Here is a 22,913-nt window from a genome sequence, read left to right on the forward strand (position 1 = left end):
GAGCAGACTTGTCTAGTGTTCTCATTTCCTTTGCATTTCAAAGTCTGTTTCATCATCCTGGTCAGGTAGATGATAGTAGAATAGTAAACCCACCTACTATATTTTTTCCCACCACACATGGAATATTTATCCATAGAGATTCCAGAATACAATTTGCTTAATTCAGAATTTGTATCTTACTTGAATTTATAGAATCCTCAACTTATACATCCCCATTTTAGTTAGAATCTAGAAATTGGAATGGATATGTCCAGGTCGAGGCATGTACAATTATAGTAGGTTTTTAGAAAAGGATCTGCTGGTCTAGAGCTTTTCCAAGAATAACATGCAGAAGTGCATGTGTATTTGCCCACACAGGTGGCAAAAGCATACATTTTACAAAGATACACATTGAAAAACTGAACATAGCCACTCAGCAAATTATATGTGCAAGAGATTGTAGAGATCAGAATTATGGGACATGCTCTTTTCCCCCTGTATTTTACAAAAGATTGTGCCAAACGCAGAGCCTTTATAAAATACACATAAGCATGTGTAGAAGTGCATATATATATTTGCTGGCATGTGCAGTGGGAGCAGCCATTGTACAAATTTACACATGCACAAAAAGAGTGAAATCAACTCGGCATTTCCTTGTGTAACTCCTGGCACTTACATATAGATGTGGAGATTTTGCAACATCCATGTATAAGTGCCAGTATGTTCACATGTAGCTGGAACATTTAAAAAAACCTGAACATATGAATGTCATCTAATAGTGAGCCCACATTTTTGTTTCTTGGAGGTGGAAAGACTATCAGGTTCATTTTCGAAAAGAAGGATGCCCATCTTCCGACACAAATCAGAAGATGGGTGTCCTTCTCACAGGGTCGCCCAAATCAGCATAATCAAAAGCAGATTTTGGGCACCCCCAACTGATTTCCATCGCGGGGTCGACCAAAGTTCACGGGGGCATGTCAGGCATAGCGAAGGCGGGACTTGGGCGTGCCTAACACATGGGCGTCCTCGACTCATAATGGAAAAAAAGGGCGTCCCTGACGAGCACTTGGACGACTTTACCTGGTCCTGTTTTTCTTACGACCAAGCCACAAAAAGGTGCCTGAACTGACCAGGTGACCACTGGAGAGAATCAGGGATCACTTCCCCTTCCGCCCCAAGTGGTCACTAACATCCTCCCACCCTCAAAAAATATCTTTAAAAATATTTTGAGACAGCCTCTGTGCCAGCCTCAAATGTCATACTCAGGTCGATCACAGCAGTATGCAGGTCCCTGGAGCAGTTTTAGTGGGTGCAGTGCACTTCAAGCAGGCGGACCCAGGCCCATCCCCCCTACCTGTTACACTTGTGGTGGTAAATATGAGCCCTCCAAAACCCACCACAAACCCACTGTACCCACATCTAGGTGCCCCCCTTCACCCGTAAGGGCTATGGTAATGGTGTACAGTTGTGGGTAGTGGGTTTTGGGGGCTGAGCACACAAAGTAAGGGAGCTATGTACCTGAAAGCAATTTATGACATCCACTGCAGTACCTCCTAGGGTGCCCAGTTGGTGTCCTGGCATGTGAGGGGGACCAGTGCACCATGAAAGTTGGCTCCTCCCACAACCAAAGGGCTTGCATTTGGTCGTTTTTGAAATGGGCGTCCTTGGTTTCCATTATCGCCGAAAATCAGAAACGACCAAGTCTAGGGACGACCATCTCTAAGGATGACCTAAATGTCAAGATTTGGGCGTCCCTGACTGTACTATCGAAACAAAAGATGGACATTCATCTTGTTTCAATAATACGGGTTTCCCCGCCCCTCCACCAGGACATTTTGTGAGGACATCTTCAGCAAAACTTGGGCATCCCTTTCGATTATGCCCCTCCACGTGTGCCTCTGAGCTTGTACAGTACCTAATAGGGAATTTTTGTTTACATAGACTTGTATTCCCTATGTATGATGTAGAATTTACATGTAGAATTTTGGCCTGCTCAAGCCACACTCCCCCCCCCCTCCCCTTCTTGAAATCTCTAGGTTCTGGTAGATGCCAGATTTCTGAAATCACCATGTACAAGTGTATGTGATCTATACATGTAAATGCTATTTATACATGGAGATGCTTCATTTCCAGTACAAGTCTCTTGATCATCTTTGAGCCACCAGTCCCCGCTATCAGGACTGGGATTGACGAGTCTCTCACTATACTCCACTACACCAGCATTTTCTTGACATTTATCGACACTTATATCCCACATTAGCCATTAAAGTTCAATGTGGCTCACAGTCAATCTCAAAAGATAATGCAAAGTTAAGGGATAAGAATACAGATCTATAGAACCCTAAATCATCCTGCTGTCTCTTGCCTGAGTTAATGCATCATTTCACCCATTGAAATCACTCAAGGAATCCTTGAACATGCTTAGTTCTTGCATGAACTGAGCATGCATGAGAAGTCCCGATGTTGGCGCAGGAGGCACGTCGTGAACATCTGCATTACAGATGCGGTGCAAGGAGGAAGGGAGCGGCTTGGGCACTGCATTTCTTTGGCTGGAGGGGCTTCGGCAGCCACGCCAGCAGTTTAAAGGGGTGCTGGAGGTTTAGAGGGGGCCCAATGCACTGCTATGAGCAAACTGTAAAGATTCTGTAAAGAAAAATATGTACACTAAAATGCTGTTTTTAAATTATACAGTAGCAGCCTTTTGGGCCTGTCAGAGTTAATAGCCTCTAGTGGGACAGAGTTGCTTTTGTTTAAATCTTTTTATTAAAGAGATCAAAACAACAACAGAACTGTGCAGATTAAACAACTCTGTTAACATATATTCATGCAAAAGTTTAAAACAATAACATACAAAACTGGAAGCACATTCTGCAAATACAACAATTTTTTTTTTGTAGAAGCTGATGAGCATGCACAAGTTGGAATAAAATATTCAGAGATGTTTCAATTTCCATTTTTAGGGAAAAAAGCTCCCATGAGGATTGATATCTCTGCCAAGTATTGCAAGTTAGCTCTTTGGTTAGGTCATAAAAATGTAATCCAGAGATCAGAATAGTAATTGGAAGCATAAGGGGAAACAAAACCTTGGCCGTTTTAAAAAGCATGCAACTATATATGTATTTCTAGAATATCTAAATCTAGTGCTTTATTTATTTATTTTTCAACAAACTCTATGTAGGATCATTATGTCCTCACAGTGACCAACCTGAGACCATCGATGCTATATAGACTGGAAGTGCAAGTGTTGACCACTGGAGGAGAGGGGCCAGCTACGATGAAGTCATTCCGCACACCTAATTCACAGACCACATCATCCCATCGTGAGTACTGGAACCACGTGTAGGGGTTTCATAATAAGGCTTGGGGATGGATTTGGGGATAAAAGGAAACAATTTTCAGGGGATGTTTAGAAAGCTGTTCTAAGCAGTTGGGGCCCCATTTACTAAGCCATGCTAGCGGCGCATTAGTGCTTTTAGCGTGCGCTAACCATTAGCATGCGCTAACCACGTAGGCGCCCACAATATTCCTATGGGCGCCTACACAGCGTGCGCTAATTTTGTGCACGCGCTAAAAACGCTATAGCACCTTAGTAAACAGAGCCCTTAGTATGAGTGTTAGTGGGTAGTGGCCATTAGCGTAGGTCCAAGCTAACAGCTACTGCATGCTAAAACTAGCCAACATGGTAAAAATCCCACAGTAGCTGCTTAGCGTAGGATGGGAATGTCTAGTGCTGATAGCTATCACACGGGATGTTACCACATGCTAGTTCTCAGGGCTGCCAGTACTCCAGTTGTACTTAACATTAAGTGCTGATGTGCTACCAGTAACATTTTGTGTGGCAGCAGTCCAAAAATGAATAGTCTTTTCAACCCCCCTGGAAGCAATATTCTTCCAATCAAGCACTCCTCTCAAGATATCCCACAGGCTGCTGTATTTTGGAGTGGGGTGGGGAGCTCCATTTACCCTTGTAATATTGCTCTGGGTTATTTTCTCCTTTCAAATTCAAGTAGAAGTTCAGGCCACCCTGAAATTCATTTGACTATCCAGTTACTGGACCCTGCTGTTTGCACATTTTAAATATTCTGGTGCCAGTCTTTTTAAAGCTGCTGTATTTCTGAGTGGGGCAGTGAAATCTGCCTTCTCCTGTGACATCACTCTTAGCTGTATCCTCCCTTTGAATTCAAGTAGATGCTGAAGCATGCTGCCAAAAAAGCATGCATAAGGGGCATGTCCTGTTTTGATTTTGGAGCAGGCTCCGGGTTCAAGCACACAGATGTTTTTATCTCTTTCCTGTTTTTACCTTTAGGTGGAGATGTTTTAGAAGGCGTTATCTGACAGATTTGCTAATGCTAAGAGCAACTGTACCGAATGCTTTATGGGATATCATTCTATTTGTCTTTCGTTTTTTACCTTTTTCTTAACTAACTGTAATCTATGTCCTCCAGTGACACCACTATGGTAACTGTCTTCATTTTAAAGTGGAGATTCATTCATGATGATCTCGAGTGCATTTTTGAGTATATATTTGAGTGATCGATTATATAATTACTATCAAATGAATTAAGTTTTGTTATATTAGCATAAGGATAACATGTTTAAATCAGAATCCTTAGGTTATAATGGTGGGGATAGATTATTTGATTCCAATATTTGTGGAATTTGGACATTGTGGAAAAGATACCATAGGGGTTTGTGGTCCCACAGAAGACTCGTCTTCAGGTTACTAGTTAGAGCAGTATGATTTTTTTCTCATTCTTGATGCTGTATTTCAACTTGACCTTGTTACAAACTGATCTAGCATTAATCTCATATTGTTAATCAATCTCTTTTGTGCTATATCATGGACTCTTGGAACTCTGATGTAAACCAAGTGATTCTTAATCAGATATGTCCTGCAGATTATAATTTGGTTCATCAGTCAAGGTGAGGTGGGGTGGAGATGTAATTTTTGTATTATGAAGCATTGAAACCCTCTGCTCAGTATGGAGTTGGGACTAAGAAAGCAAATAGAATGTTAGGAACTATTAAGAAAGAAAGAAATGGAAAACAAAAATAAGAATATTATAATAGCAGAATTAGAAAACGTACAGAGAAGGGCAACAAAAATGATAAAGAGGATGGGACAACTGCCCTATGAGGAAAGGGTAAAGTGGCTAAGGTTCTTCAGCTTGGAGAAGAGAAGGCTGAGGAGAGATATGATAGAGGTCTATAAAACAGGTGGAACAGGTAGATGTGAATCGCTTGTTTATGCTTCCAAAAATATTAGGATTAGGGGACACACAATGAAGCTACTAAGTAATAAATTTAAAACAAACTAGAGAAAATATTTATTCACTCAATGTGTAATTAAACTCTGGAATTCATTGCCAGATAATTTTATAAAAGCAGTTAGCTTAGCAGGGTTTTAAAAAGGTTTGATAATTTCCTAAAAGAAAATTCATAAGTCATGGACTTGGGAAAATCCACTCCTTATTTCTAGGACATCCTTTCTAAAATGTTGTTCTTTATTATTTAAACGTCAGGTATTTCTTTATCTTTTCATTAGGTTTTAGTCAAAGGCATTTCAATCTTTTGGCCAAATACCAAATTATGATCATCTGTACAGTCCTGCACTTCACTGATATGATGTAGGCCATAGAATTTAAAAGTAAGGGTCTCTTTTATCAAGTCACACTAGCAGTTTCCGTGTGGCAATGCCAACCAAGCCCATTCAAAGTGAAAGGGCTTTGTCGTCATTAACCGCACCGGGGACCGCTAGCACAGTTTGATAAGAGGCCCTAAGTAAAAATGTGTTAATGCTGTATTGGAATGAGGTTTTAGAGCTATCTGTAATACCTTTATGCAATGTTAAGTAATATTATTTTCTTTGTTAATATTGCAGGGCCTCATCTAAAACAGCACCATCATCACTATAAACCTTCTCCAGAAGAATATTAGACTTTTCTTCTAATGTCAAAATAGATGACTAAATTTTCATTTTAACTCATGCATGAAGGCAGCAGAGGTACGTGCCTGGTGGAGAAAGAGTGGTGGAGTCTCCCTCCAGTAATGGTTCCCGTCGTTCATTAATTTCTTCAGTAGCTCATGCTACCTCACTTATTCTTTTTGAGATGTACTTCTTCCAAGCTGATTGGACCATGACTTCAAGGGGCCTGTACCTCCTGTATCCTACTTATCAAAGCATCAAAAGCAGTCTGAGAAAATGAAGCATGTATCTTTTTTTTCCAATCAAAACTAAATGGTTTCCTGTGTGCCGCCTAAAATTCAACAACGCAATATAGAATAGTTTTTTTTTGTGGCTTTTCCAAATACTATGCAAGTTCTGAAATGTCCAGTCTTCAAAGTAGCATAACTTGCTTCTAAATGCAAAATACTTTATTTCGGCATAAATAAGAATTCATTAAAGAGGGTGAAGGCTGAAAAAGAGACATCAAACTAATGAAAACTGATGAAATGAGACATAAAATAATCATACAGAATCCTGTCATGGGGGACTGAAATGTCTGAGCCCTATTTGTAAGTTTGGTTCCAAACTCTTTTAAAAAGCAGAATATATAAGGTGTTGGAAGTAACACTACAATCATTTTATAGGATATATCCTAAGAAAAAAAATCTAATAGATGTTTCTAGAAAAGTGTATATATAGTCCAAAACTAAGGTAGAGCAAATGTAATTCTTTCATATTAAGTAATACCAAATATATTAACAATTTTGAATTTCTTCAAATACAATTGTAATATTATAACCAGGGCCAGGATTTACTAATTATTTGCAGCTTGAGTGTCTTCAGTGTGGGCATGCTTTGCCTGGTGGAGACTTCTTCATGAAGAAGCTCATAGGCAAATATCTGGGACATCAAATGAGTCCACAGTGAACATATTTGGCTTTTGTTGCATCAAGAACTTGGTGCAAGCACTTCTGAAATATCAAGTACGATGAGTGGATGTTCAAAGCTAAGAGTGAGACTGATCTCTAGATGTCTGTTGACCAACATTTTCTTGAATTCTTAAAATGTATTCCAATTTAGGGCATTATTTTTATGATCTCCCAGCACCATCCATGACAAAATTATATAAGAATCTAAGATATACCATTCTGAGACTGACAAGAGTCCATCAAGCCCAGTATCTTGTTTCAGACAGTGTTTAATATACCAAATTTTCTATCTAGCAGGGCAAAGCAGCAGGCCCGCTGAGAGGGGGCAAGATTCTCCAGGCCCAGCCTCCAAGGGGGCCTAGTTGACCCAGTAGCATGGGGGGGCCTGGGTCCCTCAACTTTGGGCTTGGGCCCACCCAACTGCAGTACCCGGAATGGCTGATGGGGATGCCCAAGCCCTGCAAACCAAAGAGGTCCACGGCCCAAACCTCCTCTGGTGCAGTCGATGTCAGCACTCTACGCATGCTCAGTTCACATACATGAACTGAGCACATCAGAGTGTTAGCATTGGTGGTTAGAAAGCATGCTCACACCAGGGGAGATTTGGGCCACAGAGCTCTTTGGCTGGCAGGGATTGGGTATCCCTGCCAGCAAAGTAAACATTTTTAATGGGGTGGAGTTGGAGAGAGAGCAGAAAGTAATGCCCCCCCCCAAAAAAAAAAAATGGGCTGCTGGCTATTCCCCTGCTTTCCACTGTGACTGATGGTGTGGTGGTGTAGGGGATGCCCCTAAGACGTTTTGCCCCGGGCCTGGCTTTATCTTTCAGCGGCCCTGCAAAGCAGTTTACAAATATTAAATTTCAAAAGCAGAAAAGGAATGCTACAAAAAGATAGGATGTAAACAATCATAAAAGTTCCCACACACTTTGTACAATATCAGACTCAGAGGCAAGACTTCTCTGGATCTCAGTCTCAGAACACTATCAGCCGAAAGCCAAGCTCAAAAAAATGTGAGTTTTGAGAAGATTTAAACTTTTTGAAATGAAAGTTCATTACACAAAGAAACCAGAAGAGAACTCCATTGGCTAGGAGTGAGAAAATAAAACCCTAAGCTCCAAGAAGACTTTAAGATGAGCATAACCTGGAGACAGTAGGGTTAAATGCTGTTTATTTGAAGATCTAAGTGCTCAGCCAGGAGCATGCAATAGAGTCAAAACAGACAAGTAATGATGCAAACCTTCATGATCTTAAACTGGTACCAAAAACGAACAGGAACCAGCAATGTACATGAATAAGATGCATTATGTGGTCAAATTGATGAGCCTTGCAAAGCATCTGTGCTGCTGTATTCTGCAGCTGTTGTAAAAACTTGTATTGATTTTACAGACCAGAGCTATTGAAGTACCAAAAACACCTGTTTGCATCACAGCTGAAACATAAGGCTTGAATGACAAGTCTGAATTTAAAAAAAACCACAGATACTTAAAAGAACTCACAGTAACCACTAGAGAGTCCCATGAAATTGGTACAATTGAAGGAGAGCAAGGTGACCAGTCAGCCATCAGGACATTGTTTCATCACAGTTTAACACCAACCGGTGCTGCCTCAACTTGTTTTTGCAGTGGTATTAGATCAAGGTCTGATGATGAAGTATAAAAAAACAATAAATTGTCATCTGCATAAAATTAACTGCTAATCCCTGGATTAAAAATACCAATGGTCTAATAAAAATATTAAAGAAAGCAGGGGATAAAATAGATTCTTGTGACACCCCACAATGAATAGTATGAGTGGAGGACCTCACACGTTCTGACAAAAATGAACCAAACCACTGAAGAACCTGAGTCATTAAATCAATCTCTGCTAAGTGCTGTAAAAGTAACAAATGATCCACCAGGTGAAATGCAGCAGCTGGGTTCATGGAGACCCTCAAAGCAACTAAACCCCTATTGAGACCCATAGGAATTTTACTGATTAAAGCTATAACAGCATTCTTTGTGCTGAAACTCTTCCTAAATCTAAACTGTCTTTGATGCAAGGTAAAGCCTTGCACAATGAATGTAGAAAACTGCAGAAAAACTACTTTTCCCCATCAATATTGATTAAAAAAAACCCCACAGCTGAGATACAGGATGATAATGACTGGGAACAGACTGCTTCAGGACTAGATGCACCATCACTTTCCACGCCAATGAAACCGAGCCTGAAGAAAGACTATAAGACACCACAGAAAGAGCAAGAGGAAGAAGGCCAAGAGCTGGTAATATTAACCAATGTGCACAGGTGGTCAGCCTCATAGAGGTTAAGAAAGTAGTTAACGAAGTGAGAGGAGGAAGTTAAATAGATGACCACACCACACCAGGATCCCAAAGAGTAGATCCAATCTTTGTTGCTGATATCAAGAGATAAGTTTGCACTTGGCTAATAATTAGGGATGTGTACTGGAAAAATGATCTTCCCACCCAATGTTTGCTAATTGTTTTGGTTTGCTTCACTCATTTAGAACTTTTTAATGCACACAAATTCAATGTACATGCAATAATTCATAGGCTAATGTGCATTAAATAATTCTGCACACACTAAATAGACCTATTTACTAAGCTGTGCTATAGGCACACTAGTGTTTTTGGCACATGCTAACGCTAGAGACACCCATAGGAATATATGGGTGTCTGTAGCATTAGCTCGCTGTAATTTTTAGCGCGTGCTAAATAACCTATTGCACCTTAGTAAACAGGGCCCTAAAATTTTTATGGCACACAAACAAATGCTTATCTGTGTTAATAACAGTTTATAAATTTATCCTTCTGTAAACCCTTTGTAAACCCAGGTATGCTAACTGCCTTGACATTTCCTATCAACAAATTCCACAGCTTAATTGTGCATTGAACGAAAACATATTATCTCCCATTTGTTTTAAATGTGCTACCTTTTAGTTCCATGGTGGGTTCCTTTGTTTTAGCACTGTTTAAATGGGTCAGCAATTATTCCCTGTTTACCCATTCCACTTCAGGAGTTATTTCATTTTCAGGAAACTCTGCTGCTTAAAATAAAATATATCCTCAATAAAATTAAGTTCTCATAAGAGTTCAAATCAAATGTATAGTATTGCCTAAATTCATTCATACAGGTCAACTCCAGTGTTCTAATCTGCAGTGGTTAGTGTTTTTTAAAAATATTTTTTCTTTATTGTTATATTGTGCAAGATATATAGACCCTTTTACTAAAGGGTGTTAAGCCATTAACATGCCATTAGTGAATAGAAACAGGCTACTGCACAAATGCATTACATAGTAACATAATAACATAGTAACATAGTAGATGACGGCAGAAAAAGACCTGCACGGTCCATCCAGTCTGCCCAACAAGATAACTCATATTTGCTGCTTTTTGTTTATACCCTACTTTGATTTGTACCTATGCTCTTCAGGGCACAGACCGTATAAGTCTGCCCCGCACTATCCCTGCCTCCCAACCACCAGCCCCACCTCCCAACCACCAGCTCTGGCACAGGCACAGACCGTATAAGTCTGCCCAGCACTATCCTCACCTCCCCAGCCCTGCCTCCCAACCCCGGCTCTGACACAGACCGTACAAGTCTGTCCAGCACTATCCCCGCCTCCCAACCACCGCTTCCCACCACCGGCTCTGGCACAGACCGTATAAGTCTGCCCAGCCCTATCCCCGCCTCCCAACCTCCAGCCCCGCTGTGGTATTTTCCGTGTTTAGCCTTGTGTTATTGAATTTTTAAGATTTTTTCTAGCTGGGAGCATGGCATAGGCAGAGAGTGAGATTAGCAGGGTTTAAAAATGGTTTGGGTAGCTTCCTAAAAGGAAAGTCTATAAGCCATTCTTAAAATTGACTTGGGAAAATCCACTACTTATCTCTAGGATAAGCATCATAAAATGTCCCAGTATGGCAACACTTATGTACTTGCGTAGTTATGGAAGCACTAACCGGCTAGTGCACTATAATTACTGCGTGGTAACTGCCATCACAACTTTAACGCAGCAGCACATAGGGATCGATTCTATATATGGCGCCTAAAAAAATCGGTTAGGTGCAGTTTATAGAATAGTACTTTTGCCCGGGAATCATGCCTAAGTTTAGATGCAGCCATTTGCACCAACTGAAACCTGGTGCACATTCTCGCAGCTAAATTAGGCGATTATCCCCCTCATTCTAGAATTACACATGTAAATTCTAGGAATGCCCCTGATCCGCCCATGACCCTCCCATTTCAGTTCCACCTTTTTGGACTCAAATGTGAAATTTAGGCGTGGATCTGGTGCCTAAATTTCCGTGCATACATTTCAATTAAATCCAATTAGTGCCAATAATTATTGTTAAACTAATTATCGGTGCTGTTTGTTATTCAATTAAATTGCACCTGCAAATTTGCACACACAAGTTTTAATGCTTTTTCTAGAATTTCGGGGTTAGTGTTTACTAAATAAGAAGTCATTAGTGCTCCTGCATTAACTTTCTGCAGATACTGGGCTCTAATGGTAACATTAGCCCATGACCTGCAAAAAATTGGGAAAGTCCTCTAAAAGTTCCATGTAAACGTTGCAGTCATTTTGCCATAAAATCCTGCATTAAACATGTTAACTACAAAGTTTAGCACACTTTAATAAAAGGGCACCATAGTTTGCATGTGATATACCAGGGGTGGGCAATCTCGGTCCTCGAGGGACACAACTCAGCCGGGTTTTCAGAATTTCCTCAATGAATATGCATGAGACAATGGAAGCAGTCCATACAAATAGATCTCATGCATATTCATTGGGGAAATTCTGAAACCTGACTCGGTTGCAGCCCTCGAAAACCAGGGTTGGCCACCCCTGTAATATACCATATCTTCAAACTTTTAAGCAAATTACACATATAGTTCCAATTAATGTATTAACAAACCCTATCCCCTGGTCAGCAGAACTCTCTTTAGTATTTATAAAGTATTGGGGTAATATTTAAGTGCCATGTTTGGCATTTCTAGTAAATCGCTGGCTGTGGCATTTAAATATATTCCCAGATATTTTGCGCCACCCCAAATCCATGTATTTCACAGACCAGATAATAACAATATTCAGCACCATTATCTCGCTAACTTAGCAGTGCAGTTTTTCTGTCCTAAGTTGCACAGATACCTGAAGTGGCATTGAATATTGCTGCTATCTGGATATTTTCTTGCTGTGCCCATAGATTACTCTGGTATTATCACGATAGTGCAAAAGTGGTGTATAATAATTTTCTGTGACATTATTTGTCCCTGCCCATAGCTACACCTCATTTGAACTGCATGCATTAGAATTTGGGCACAGTTCATTACAGAATACGCTTAGCAAGTTGTGTGCGTAAATTTTAATTATTGACAATTAGTGCTCATTAGTGCTTGTTAAGAGCTGTTAAAATGCTGATTGGCTTGCTAAGGCAATTAAGTTACATGCATTGTTATAGAATATGCCTGGATTTGAGCACACGCTATATAGAATCTGGGGGTAAGCAGATGGCATTGGGACACATAGACTGAGGTGCCAGTTTATAGAGTTGCCCATTTAGGTGTTTGTTTTCTAGTTAATTAGGGGACCTTTTTGAGTACAAGAAATCGTAATGGACATATAATAACTCTTCCTCTCTACGATTCTCTTCCTCTGTACAATTCCCTAAGGTGTCTGTACACACGAACCTTCTTCTACCACAACATTACTGTATTTGTTCATACCGGAATTGGCGAGCGCCTTTACAGTACTATGTAAGCCACATTGAGCCTGCAAATAGGTGGGAAAATGTGGGATACAAATGTAACAAATAAATAAATAAAATAAATATTACAGTTTTCACAGTGCAGCTACCGTTGTTGGGTATCACTTGTGGTAGAATCAAATAGATATATTTCTGCAGCTGAGGAGATGTCAGCCCAGAAAGGCATAAACAGAGTGAAGGATACAAGGCAGGTAAAGGGAGGAATGAAAGAGTGCTAGATGAAAGATTTTCCTGTTTATCCAATAAACTGCACATTTTTTGCACTTGGGGTGTTTTATCAATTTAAAGATTAAAATTAGAAGCCCTACATATAAAGCATGTCTAGTCTACCCATTTTCCTTTCACAGCATTGATTCATCTTTATCTCCAATTTTGTCTTCATTTTCTTGCTACTAAGCATTCTTTGTGCTTATCCCACAAATTCACTGAAGGGTCCTTTTACTAAGATGCGCTGAGAAATGGCCTGCGCTGGTGTAGATGCGTGTATTGGACGTGCACAGGTCCATTTTTCAGTGCACCTGCAAAAAAGGCTTTTTTGGGGGGCTGAAAAATGGATGTGTGGCAAAATAAAAAATTGGCACATGCCTATTTTGGGCCTGAGACCTTACCACCACCCACTGACTTAGCAGTAAGGTCTCACACATTAACTGGGCAGTAATTTCTAGCACGCTTAGTGGACACATGCAAAAAATGAAATTACCTCCTGGGTCATGCGTTAGCCGGGTGGTAGTTCAAAACTGATGCACGTAGGCCACGTGTAGGCGCCTACATGGCTTAGTAAAAGGGCCCCTGACTGTGTTTGCCTATCGCCTCCACCAAATGACATTTTTCTGTGCGTCAACCATTATATTCAATAGGAAAGCTCAAAAAAGAAAAAAAATGGGACTGTTAACAGTAGCTGCATTAGACACTTCAATGTGTGACTGTTGGAAAAGTTTTTTTTTTTTGTTACATTTGTACCCCGCACTTTCCCACTCATGGCAGACTCAATGTGGTGGGCAATGGGGGGTTAAGTGACTTGCCCAGAGTCACAAGGAGCTGCCTGTGCCGGGAATTAAACTCACTTCCTCAGTTCCCCAGGACCAAAGTCCACCACCCTAACCACTAGGCCACTCCTCCACAGTTTTGAAAATGATGACTGAAGTACAAATGTCTGATGCCGTATGCCAGACAAAATGGGCCATTGGAGTTCTATATTAGGATGTACATGTTGATAACCACTGGGAATTAGAATGAGAAAATTAGGGGGCCCTTTTACAAAGGCGCACTGAAAAATAGCATGCGGTAGTGTAGATCTGTGTTTTGGGTGTGCGTAGAATCATTTTTCAGCGCACCTGGAAAAATGCTTTATTAAATTTTTTGCCGAAAATGGACGTACGGCAAAATGGAAATTTCCGTGCATCCATTTTGGGTGTGAGACCTTACCGCCAGCCATTGACCTAGCGGTAAGGTCTCACGCAGTAACTGGCCTTTAATGGTCTACATGTGTAAAATGCTGATTACCGCCCGTGCACCAGAAAATAAAAATATTTCCGGTGCATTTAGCAGACACGTGTTAAAAATGAAATTACAGCAAAAGCCACATGGTAGCCAGGTAGCAACTCAAAATTTACGTGCATTGCACGCGCATAGGCGCCTACGCGACTTAGTAAAAGGGCCCCCGGGTCATCTTTGTCAACAGAATACTAATAATGTTACACATTTTACAACACCTCTGAAAGTATCCTAGTTATCTGTTAAGGTAGTTGTGAAATTGTCTTATTTATTTGTTCTCTCTCCCTATCTGCGAACACTTTATTGTTTTCATTGGTTCTTGTGAGCACCAATAATTTTAATAACATTATGCAATCTTGTGCATTCTAACTAGGAATATAATACAAATAAACTTTTACATGTAGCTAAAGAAAATATTTAAAAAATGTAAATGAATTCCTGATCACCGTATATGGTTTTGCATGCCAAACCTCAATGTTCAGTTATAGGCATGACATGTAATGTTGTCTTACCTCTATGGAACATATTAGCAAGGTACAGTTTACAGAATAATTAACAGAGGTCTATATGTAAAATTATTTTCTTTTATATGTAATGATATTGTAGTGTTATGCAAACAGAAATGCTTCTCTGTTATCTGACTGGGCTGTAGAAATCATGCTCCCATAACATTTAAAGTCAATATTTATTTATGTATGTAATAAAAAGTCTGATTTCTTTGTATGTCTTTGTCATGCAATTTAGGAAGAAGAAAAATGCTTCTTGTAAAAACATTTTGTAAAGAAAAAATGTAATTGTAAATAGAGTCTCACGTTACTCATATTTTCCTTTTAGAATTTGTACAGACTGTTTAAGTAATAAAGTATCCTTAAACACAAAAATCCAGCTGCCTTCTGCTCTGAAAGTACAGTTTGCTTTCCTAGGTGTTTTGATGGCTAAACCTTTTTTTGTTTCACAGCTGTGGTCTTTACTGCGGCTGCAGTTCCTGTAGCCTTCATTCAAAGCTATGCTAGGATTCTTGTTCACTAATTTTAGTCCCCTTCTTCTATCTCATCCACCACAATGACAAGCAGCCAGTGCTTAGATTGTGGCTCCCTCCAGAACCTTATAAGTGCTGGTATGCCCGCAAATGGTGATTATGAATGTTACCCCTGCAGTATTCTCCTCAACTGGGCTAGTGAGCAGAAGCTATGCTCTAAATTCCACATGACAGAACACCTGCTGGGTCATAGAACTGAGTCAAGACTGTATTAATCATAAATTGCAAATCATTTGCTCCATCAGTGTGTTGTTTATTAAGGTTTTGAAAAGGCAAATCAGTCTGTAATACTTGGTATTTACCTTTGTCCCCGAGAAAGGCCTTATTTATATGAAGCCTAGGTTTTGGGCAAAACCAAACACAATAGCAGATGATCAGCTATAGAAATAATGTTATCAAAACATAAAGGTGCTTGCATTAAATATTTTAATTGTTCGTTCAAGCATCCACTTGAATGTACAAAAATATATCCAAATCATATACTGAAAATTTTGTAAAAGATTTTTCATAACATTTGAGCACTGATTGTTAAAAATGGAGGTATATGATTATAATCTTGTGCAGAAAACTTACACCCAAAGGACTGTTTCAGCATGCATTTATTTTAACCACATTTTTCAATAAATGATTTGGATATCCTTTTGTATGTTCATAGATGCTTGTGTAAAGAATTAAAATTTGTGCAATGACCTTTATGTTTTGATAGCCCTTTAAAAAATGTCATCAGAGTGATAAAGAGGAAAGAGCAATTAAAAAAATAAGAATAACTGAAGAAATTTCCTCAGAGTTGTGCAATTGACATCACAACTATAGGAAAAATACCGAAACATCAGTGTATTAACTCTTACAAATTATTTGCAAATATATTCCAGTTTGCCTTCTTTTTAATCCACAATTAGAAAACCACAATAAGAACTATCTCAAATTTGGCACTGATCCTTATGCTGATATTCAGAGCTTAACCGGACAATTCGGACCACATAAAACGTAGTCCTATCTTTGTCCAATTGAACTGGATATTCAATGCCGGTGCCCAGCTATAACCTGACACTGAATATCCAAGCACAAAGCTGGAGATGATTGTCTGTTATGGTCCCCAGAGGACAGATGTCAGCTTTGGCTCTCTTCTGGTTCTGGGTTCCTTTCTCTGGTCCCAGGTCCACTTCTTAGTGGCAGTGGATTTGATAGCACAATAATACAACACACGAATGTGGCTTAGAAAAGGGTATTTTATATAGAAATAGGCATACACCACTTAGGCAGAAAGGTATTGCAGCTGTTTCTGTGCATCTATGTCTGCCTGTCTCTCTGATTCTGGGTGTGTCTATCAGTGAAAGACAGCCTCCTGTCAGAGCTGAGGAGGGGGATGTGTGTAGAATGGCTGCAGGTAGGATGGGGGTGTGGGTATGGGTCTGAAGGAATGTGTGTGTTTCATTTTGTCCCTCTCTGAGTTTAAATATTTGAATTCTTTTTACCAACACCGACCTTTGATATAATTGGGTTTGTTTGATCCTATGTCTCCTGATTACTAAGTAGATGTGAATTCCTGTGAAGGCACAGTTCATGGAGACTGGTTTATTTTCTATTGTTCTCCTGAGCACTGGTTCTGGTCTCTTTTATTGCTTGGAAGTACAGGTGTTAAAACATGCAAACCATAGGCAGTTGGTGGTCCAACTGTTTGGTGAGGCTAAAGGGGGCGGGGTTAGGGGGTGGGGCCAGGGGTGGGGCTTAAATCCATAATTGTCTGATAACACACAGAAAAAAATAAATACATAAAAATAAAAGTCACAATTAATACCTTTTATTAAATTTAGATATTAGATATGTATCATATGTCAAAGAATAAAGTGGTTGCTCAAAGCATATTTTAAGCACAATCGCTCAACTGCAAAACACTATGCATAACTTTGTGCAAAAACACACTCAGAACCTTACTGTACCATAAATATTACACTGGGCAGAACCTAATACACCAATATACCACCCATATGGAAAATGCAGACTGTCAACAATATGAAACAAGGGATCATATCATCACAATTCTCATGTAGAGGCACAAAACACCCTAATTCATGTTTAATGTGGGATAAAATGCCATAAATAAGTAAATAAATATAAACTTTTAATGTGGAGCACCTGATTCTCAAAGTGGACATATTCCAAACATTATAATGAAAATAAAATGATCTTTTCTACCTTTGTTGTCTGGTTGTCCGATTCTGCTGCTATCTGTTTTCAGTGCAAGTCAGGAAGTCATCCTCGTTAAATATCTCCCTGGCAACCCAGCCAACCCCCCCCCCTCCCCCTGCTCTCCCAGCAGTAAAGTAAACAAACCATAAACCAATTTCTATAACTGGACAAGGCTAGAGGGCTTTCACTGCAGCTCCTGCTATGAGGATGGAGGTAAATCAACAATTTAAACCTATCAGAGCACAGCAGGGGAGGCTTAGCCTGTCCAAGCCTCTTATACCAGGCGCCTATGATGCAAACTATGCCCAATCCAGTCTACTTACACTGACATTCCCAGACTAGGAGTGGGGGGGGGGGGGGGGGGGTGGAGGGAAATATATCAGAGCAGCTTGCATTCTCTCCCAGAGGCCTTTGGCTGACACTCTGAGTAGGCCCTGAAGCCTCAGTTAGGCTAACTTTCTGGTTAGGGCCTTGAACAGCATAAGGTAATGCTGATATCTCACATACTTAATGGGGAAAAGATGGCAGCAAACCTGAGTAACTGACACAGCATTCACATCCACCACTGCTATCCACCACTGCTTTATACACAGCAGTGGCCCACTTGCCATACTTGTATGCCTCACAGACCTCCAACAGTACTTCTCCTGCTCGATCTAATATTGTCTCCATAGCTACAGAGATAAGCAAGTCCCATTATGAGTCCAAATCTCATATATTAGGTACCGCAAACACCACTGGGTGGGGAAACACAATGTGACACCTCAATGACCATCATAGAAAGAATGAACAGTGCATAAAGGATGCAGGAATTTCTGAGGAGATTAAGGCCTAAAGGTACCAGGGTGCCATGAGTGAAGGTATGAGAGAGTGGGAAACAACAATATACTACAGCTGACCCCTAGGGTGCAATGCAGTAGTAAAGACCAAATTAGAAATCCAAATTAAGCTGCTTTGGAGATGCTGGAAAAAGCATGTGTAACTACCTTAAAATGTTAGTGGTATTTTGTAGGACATGTGCTGCAAGGAGATGTACATGTGTTTTATTTTACATCACAGGAAGATCGTGACAATGCATTGCAAAATTTGTACAACTGTTAAAATAATGCTAGGGTGAATAAGAACATTAAAGATATCATCATCAGTAGGTGAATACCCAAATAAAAGTTCCCATACAGAGACATGAGCATCTTGTAGCAAATGTTCAACAGTTTGTCAAATCTGTCCATTCTGATAGGTGATGGTATGATTCACTTCTTCAGAGGCTGTCTTAAGGTGATCAATATAGGCATGGAGTCCCATAAAGTTCAGCAGTTTATGTAAAGTCTCTTCCCCCATGTCAGGAGATAGTGGATGCACAGCATATGGTATAACATCTGGAATGTCAATAAAGTCATTGGTAACCAGAGGTGTGGAATATGTTGTCTCATTAATAATGATGGAGACCAGAGGTGTATGACTGCACCAGGTATTATTCAGTAAGTAAGTTGAACTATACAGCACAGTGTTCATAGGAAGGTGAATGGCATGTACTCAGGGAGCAATCAAAAACGAAATATTTTGAGGAAAGAAGAGAAGAAAACTGTCTCACTCCAAGGTAGTACAGAATGTGTAAGGTAGAGAGAGTTGGGCAGTCAGGGAGCAGGAGGAAGAGTTTTCCAGCAGGAGCTGTCAACCTCTTTAAACTGATGAGGTTCACACTGGAAATGAGAAGGGTGTGTGCTCACACAGACTGGGATCCATAGGCTTGCACAAAGACCAGTTATCATCCACAGCTGCACCAGGGTGAGATGGTCCAAAGGATACATTTGCATATTATCAAATTGTACACCAATTTTAACAACAGGGTAAATAACAGTGTGTAGCTCAAAGTACAGATAGAATATCCTTGTGGTGAACAGATTGAAATACTAACTGTCCACCAATCAAGGTGAGGTATAGCAAATTCAGGCAATTTAGTGCTAGCCATCTGAACAAGAGATGGTAGCCTAATTTAGCAGTGATCAGAATTTCCTTTAAGATAGTAATAAGCTCGATCTGTACTTGATCACAGGCCATAGCCCATGAAATATTCCTTCCCAACCTCTACTTTTCATTTGCTAAGGTCACTATTTTCTGATCTATAATGGGTGATATAAGAGTAAAGGTATATACAATTACATTGGATAGTTTAGAAGATGCCTCATTAATAATATTTTGTGAGGTAAAACCATCAGAAGCATGTTGAGATGTGGCTCCCATCTTGTTACGGAGCACCTCTATATCAATTGTATTAAGGGTACCCAATGCAGTTTCTGTGCCACCTAAAATTGTATCCAATAATTCACGCTTGTGTCGAGATTGATTGGCTTCAGGTGTAACTAACTGCATATCAAACCAACTATTGAGCATATGTATGTGGTTAGCAACAAACTGAGAGCAATTTGGATATTTGTGAGTAACTAGAAACAATTTAGGAAATAGATGCCAATAAGAAAATGGTATTCTACATCATATAAAACATCTAGTGGGGCGTCATATTTAATCTGAAAAGGATATCCTTCCTGAAATGGATTGATATCAGAGAGGTAAAGCATAGGAGGAGTCGAAGTGGTGGATAGGAGGAGAGGTGGTAGGTAAGCAAGATACATTAAAAAAAAAAGAAGTTTCAGTGATATGCTCTTGATTACTCTGAACTCACATGTATGTAATTTCCCAGTTACCTTTATCCTGACAGGAAATATTATACAGAATCAAGGCAGGAGGACCTATATCTTACCTCAATGACCAGGGTGTCTATAGAGCAAAACACTGCGTGCCGTGGCAGACAGCAAACAGAAAAGACCGCCAAAAGGGGATGCCATGTTTTTATACACAATGGATATGTAAAACACCTATGAATGTTTATGCATTTATTCTTTGCGTCCTTGTATATTTTTACCGTTCTGGAGAAGGTTTTTAATGTTTATGCACATATTCATTACTCGTTGGTAGATGTACTACAGACAATTGAACTTATACATTTTCTCTCCCCCCCCCCCCCCCCCAGCCCATAGTAAGGTTTTTACTGTTTTTGTGCACCAGAGATACATTTTGTTAGCCTAATATTGGGCCTGGAGGTATATACTTCATATCCACATTTTTCATTTTCTTGCTCTTTTATTGCACCCACGGGATGTCTTTTCTTACCCTAAGTGTTTCCTATTATTAGACTTGACTCAGACATGTGCATTTGACATAGCAATTTTTATCATATTTTTATCATTTTTATAACTGATGTCATATTGCAATACTACTTTAAAGTGCCTGTGCTATTTCATTGCACATAGCATATGTATGTCATTATTTTCAAGTTCAGCATTTACTTTTACTTATTATTTGTGTATCAGCAATCTGATATATACTCCTCAATAAGCCCCTTTTTAAAATCTTTACATTTTATGTGGCTTTATCTTTTTGCACCTGTTAAATGTTTATTTATTGTATGCTTATCCATTGTATTTTTATTTGATTAATATTTTATACAGTTTTATGTGCGACCCCTGAGGCAGGTGGCTATGCCCACCGAAACATGGGTCCCATTACACTGGTACTTTTAATAAAGATTTGAAGACCTCATCCCCACTGCTGATCGTTTGTTTCATCCTCTACTCCTTTTTCGATTGTGTTTTCACATGTAGAGGCTCTGCTCCTGCTCTGCTATTCTTACCCTAGCAACAAACAGAGCAATTTGGATATTTGTGAGTAACTAGAATCAATTTAGGAAATAGCTGCCAAGTAAGAAAATGGTATTCTATATCATATAAAACATGTGGTGTACCACATTTAATCTGAAAAGGATGTCTTGCCTGAAATGAATTGATATCAGAGAGGTAAAGTATTGGAGGAGCCGAGGTGGTGGGAGAGGTAGGAGGAGGGGTGGAAAGCAATGGCGTAGCGACGTGGGGCCTGAGGGGGCCTGGGCCCCCGTAGATTTCAGTGGGGCCCCCCTCCCGGCGAACCCGCCCCCACCGCCGCCTACCTTCTGTTTTGCTGGCGGGGGACCCCACTCCCCGCCAGCCGACGTCCTCTCCCGTAGAACGCAGCGGCACTGGCAGAGAAAAGTCTTCTTCCTTGCATGCTGACGTCCTGCACAAACATGCAGACAGCGGCGGGGAAGGGTTCGCGGCGGGAGGGGGGTCGGCAGAGATGGGGGGTGACAATGGCGGCAGGAGGGGGGCGGCGGCGGGGGGGGCTAAAATGTGCCCCCTCCCCTCGAGCTGTGGACCCCCCTCCCACGCAAGTCTGGCTACGCCCCTGGTGGAAAGTAAGCAAGATACATAAAAAAAAAAAAAGAAACCCATCTCGGTGATGTGCTGTTGATTACACTGAACCCATGTGTAAGTAATCTCCCAGGTAGTTTTATCCTGTCAGGAAATATTATACAAGAATCAAGGCAGGAGGAACTAGAAAGTACTGCTTTGGAGGTGCTTTCAATTAAGTACATAAGTACTTAAGTATTGCCATACAGGGACAGACCGAAGGTCCATCAAGCCCAGCATCCTGTTTCCAACAGTGGCCAATCCAGGTCACAAGTACCTGGCAAGTTCCCAAAAAAGTACAATACATTTTATGCTGCTTATCCTAGAAATAAGCAGTGGATTTTCCCCAAGTCCATTTTAATAATGGCTTACGGACTTTTCTTTTAGGAAGCTATCCAAACCTTTTATAAACCCCGTCAAGCTAACTGCTTTTCCTACATTCTCTGGCAATCAATTCCAGAGTTTAATTACATGTTGAGTAAAGAAATATTTGCCACTGTTTTTGTTGCAGAGCATACGTTATTGGTATGCACATGAAGACGAATCTTATGAGGCCTAATGAGGATGACCAATAACTTCATAAAAATATTAAAATGCAATCCATAGGACAATGGCCAAGGTGCAGCAAAGAGCAGCATGTTTCTTGCCATGGTGATTCAAATCACAGATTGCCTCAGAGCTTTTAGTTTCAATGGTATCTCACAGTAATGCAGTCTTGCAGATCAACAGTATGACTTAAATCTTAAATCTTACCTATATAATAGATAGAACAAGATACTCACATTACATATGGTTCAGTAAACCCCACATGTAGCTTTTACTTACAAGGGGGTCCTTTAACTAAGGTGCGCTGAAAAATGGCCTGCAATACTGTAGGCATGTTTTGGGCGCGCACAGAATTATTTTTCAGCGCACCTACAAAAAATGCCTTTTAAGAAAAAATGCCTTTTAAGGCTTAAGGGTTACTGTGATGGGGTGATTATTATTTATTTTTTATTTTATATATATATATTTTTTTTTTGGGCGGGGGGTTATGTTTCTGTTCTTTAAAAATTATACTACATGGAAGTTTCTAGGTTGTTTTTGGATAACTGCTGTTGTGACTTGTTCCCTTTTGGGATTTCTTGTGCTGTTTATTTTCAGTTTAATGACTTGTATCTGATCTATTTTGTTGACTCAAACTGTTTAATAAAGACTTCTTTAAATTTCAAAAAATGCCTTTTTAAATTTTTTTTTTTAACTGAAAATGGACTTACGGCAAAATGAAAATTGCTGCGCGTCCATTTTGGGTTT

At 40.0% G+C, this 22,913-nt stretch overlaps 1 protein-coding gene across 1 annotated transcript in view; it reads left to right on the plus strand.

Moving 5' to 3' along the window:
* The window catches only part of ANOS1 (anosmin 1), a 310,410-nt gene extending 302,877 nt beyond the window's left edge, over positions 1-7,533 (plus strand). Inside the window, exons 13-14 of the mRNA XM_030201628.1 lie at positions 3,158-3,299; positions 5,861-7,533. Coding sequence (XP_030057488.1) covers positions 3,158-3,299; positions 5,861-5,916 — 198 coding nt within the window. The 3' untranslated portion in view covers positions 5,917-7,533. The remainder of the gene's footprint in view (positions 1-3,157; positions 3,300-5,860) is intronic.
* Positions 7,534-22,913: the final 15,380 nt, after the last annotated feature.

The sequence above is a fragment of the Microcaecilia unicolor genome, chromosome 4 (assembly GCF_901765095.1).
Source record: "Microcaecilia unicolor chromosome 4, aMicUni1.1, whole genome shotgun sequence".
In the NCBI taxonomy this organism is placed as follows: domain Eukaryota; kingdom Metazoa; phylum Chordata; class Amphibia; order Gymnophiona; family Siphonopidae; genus Microcaecilia; species Microcaecilia unicolor.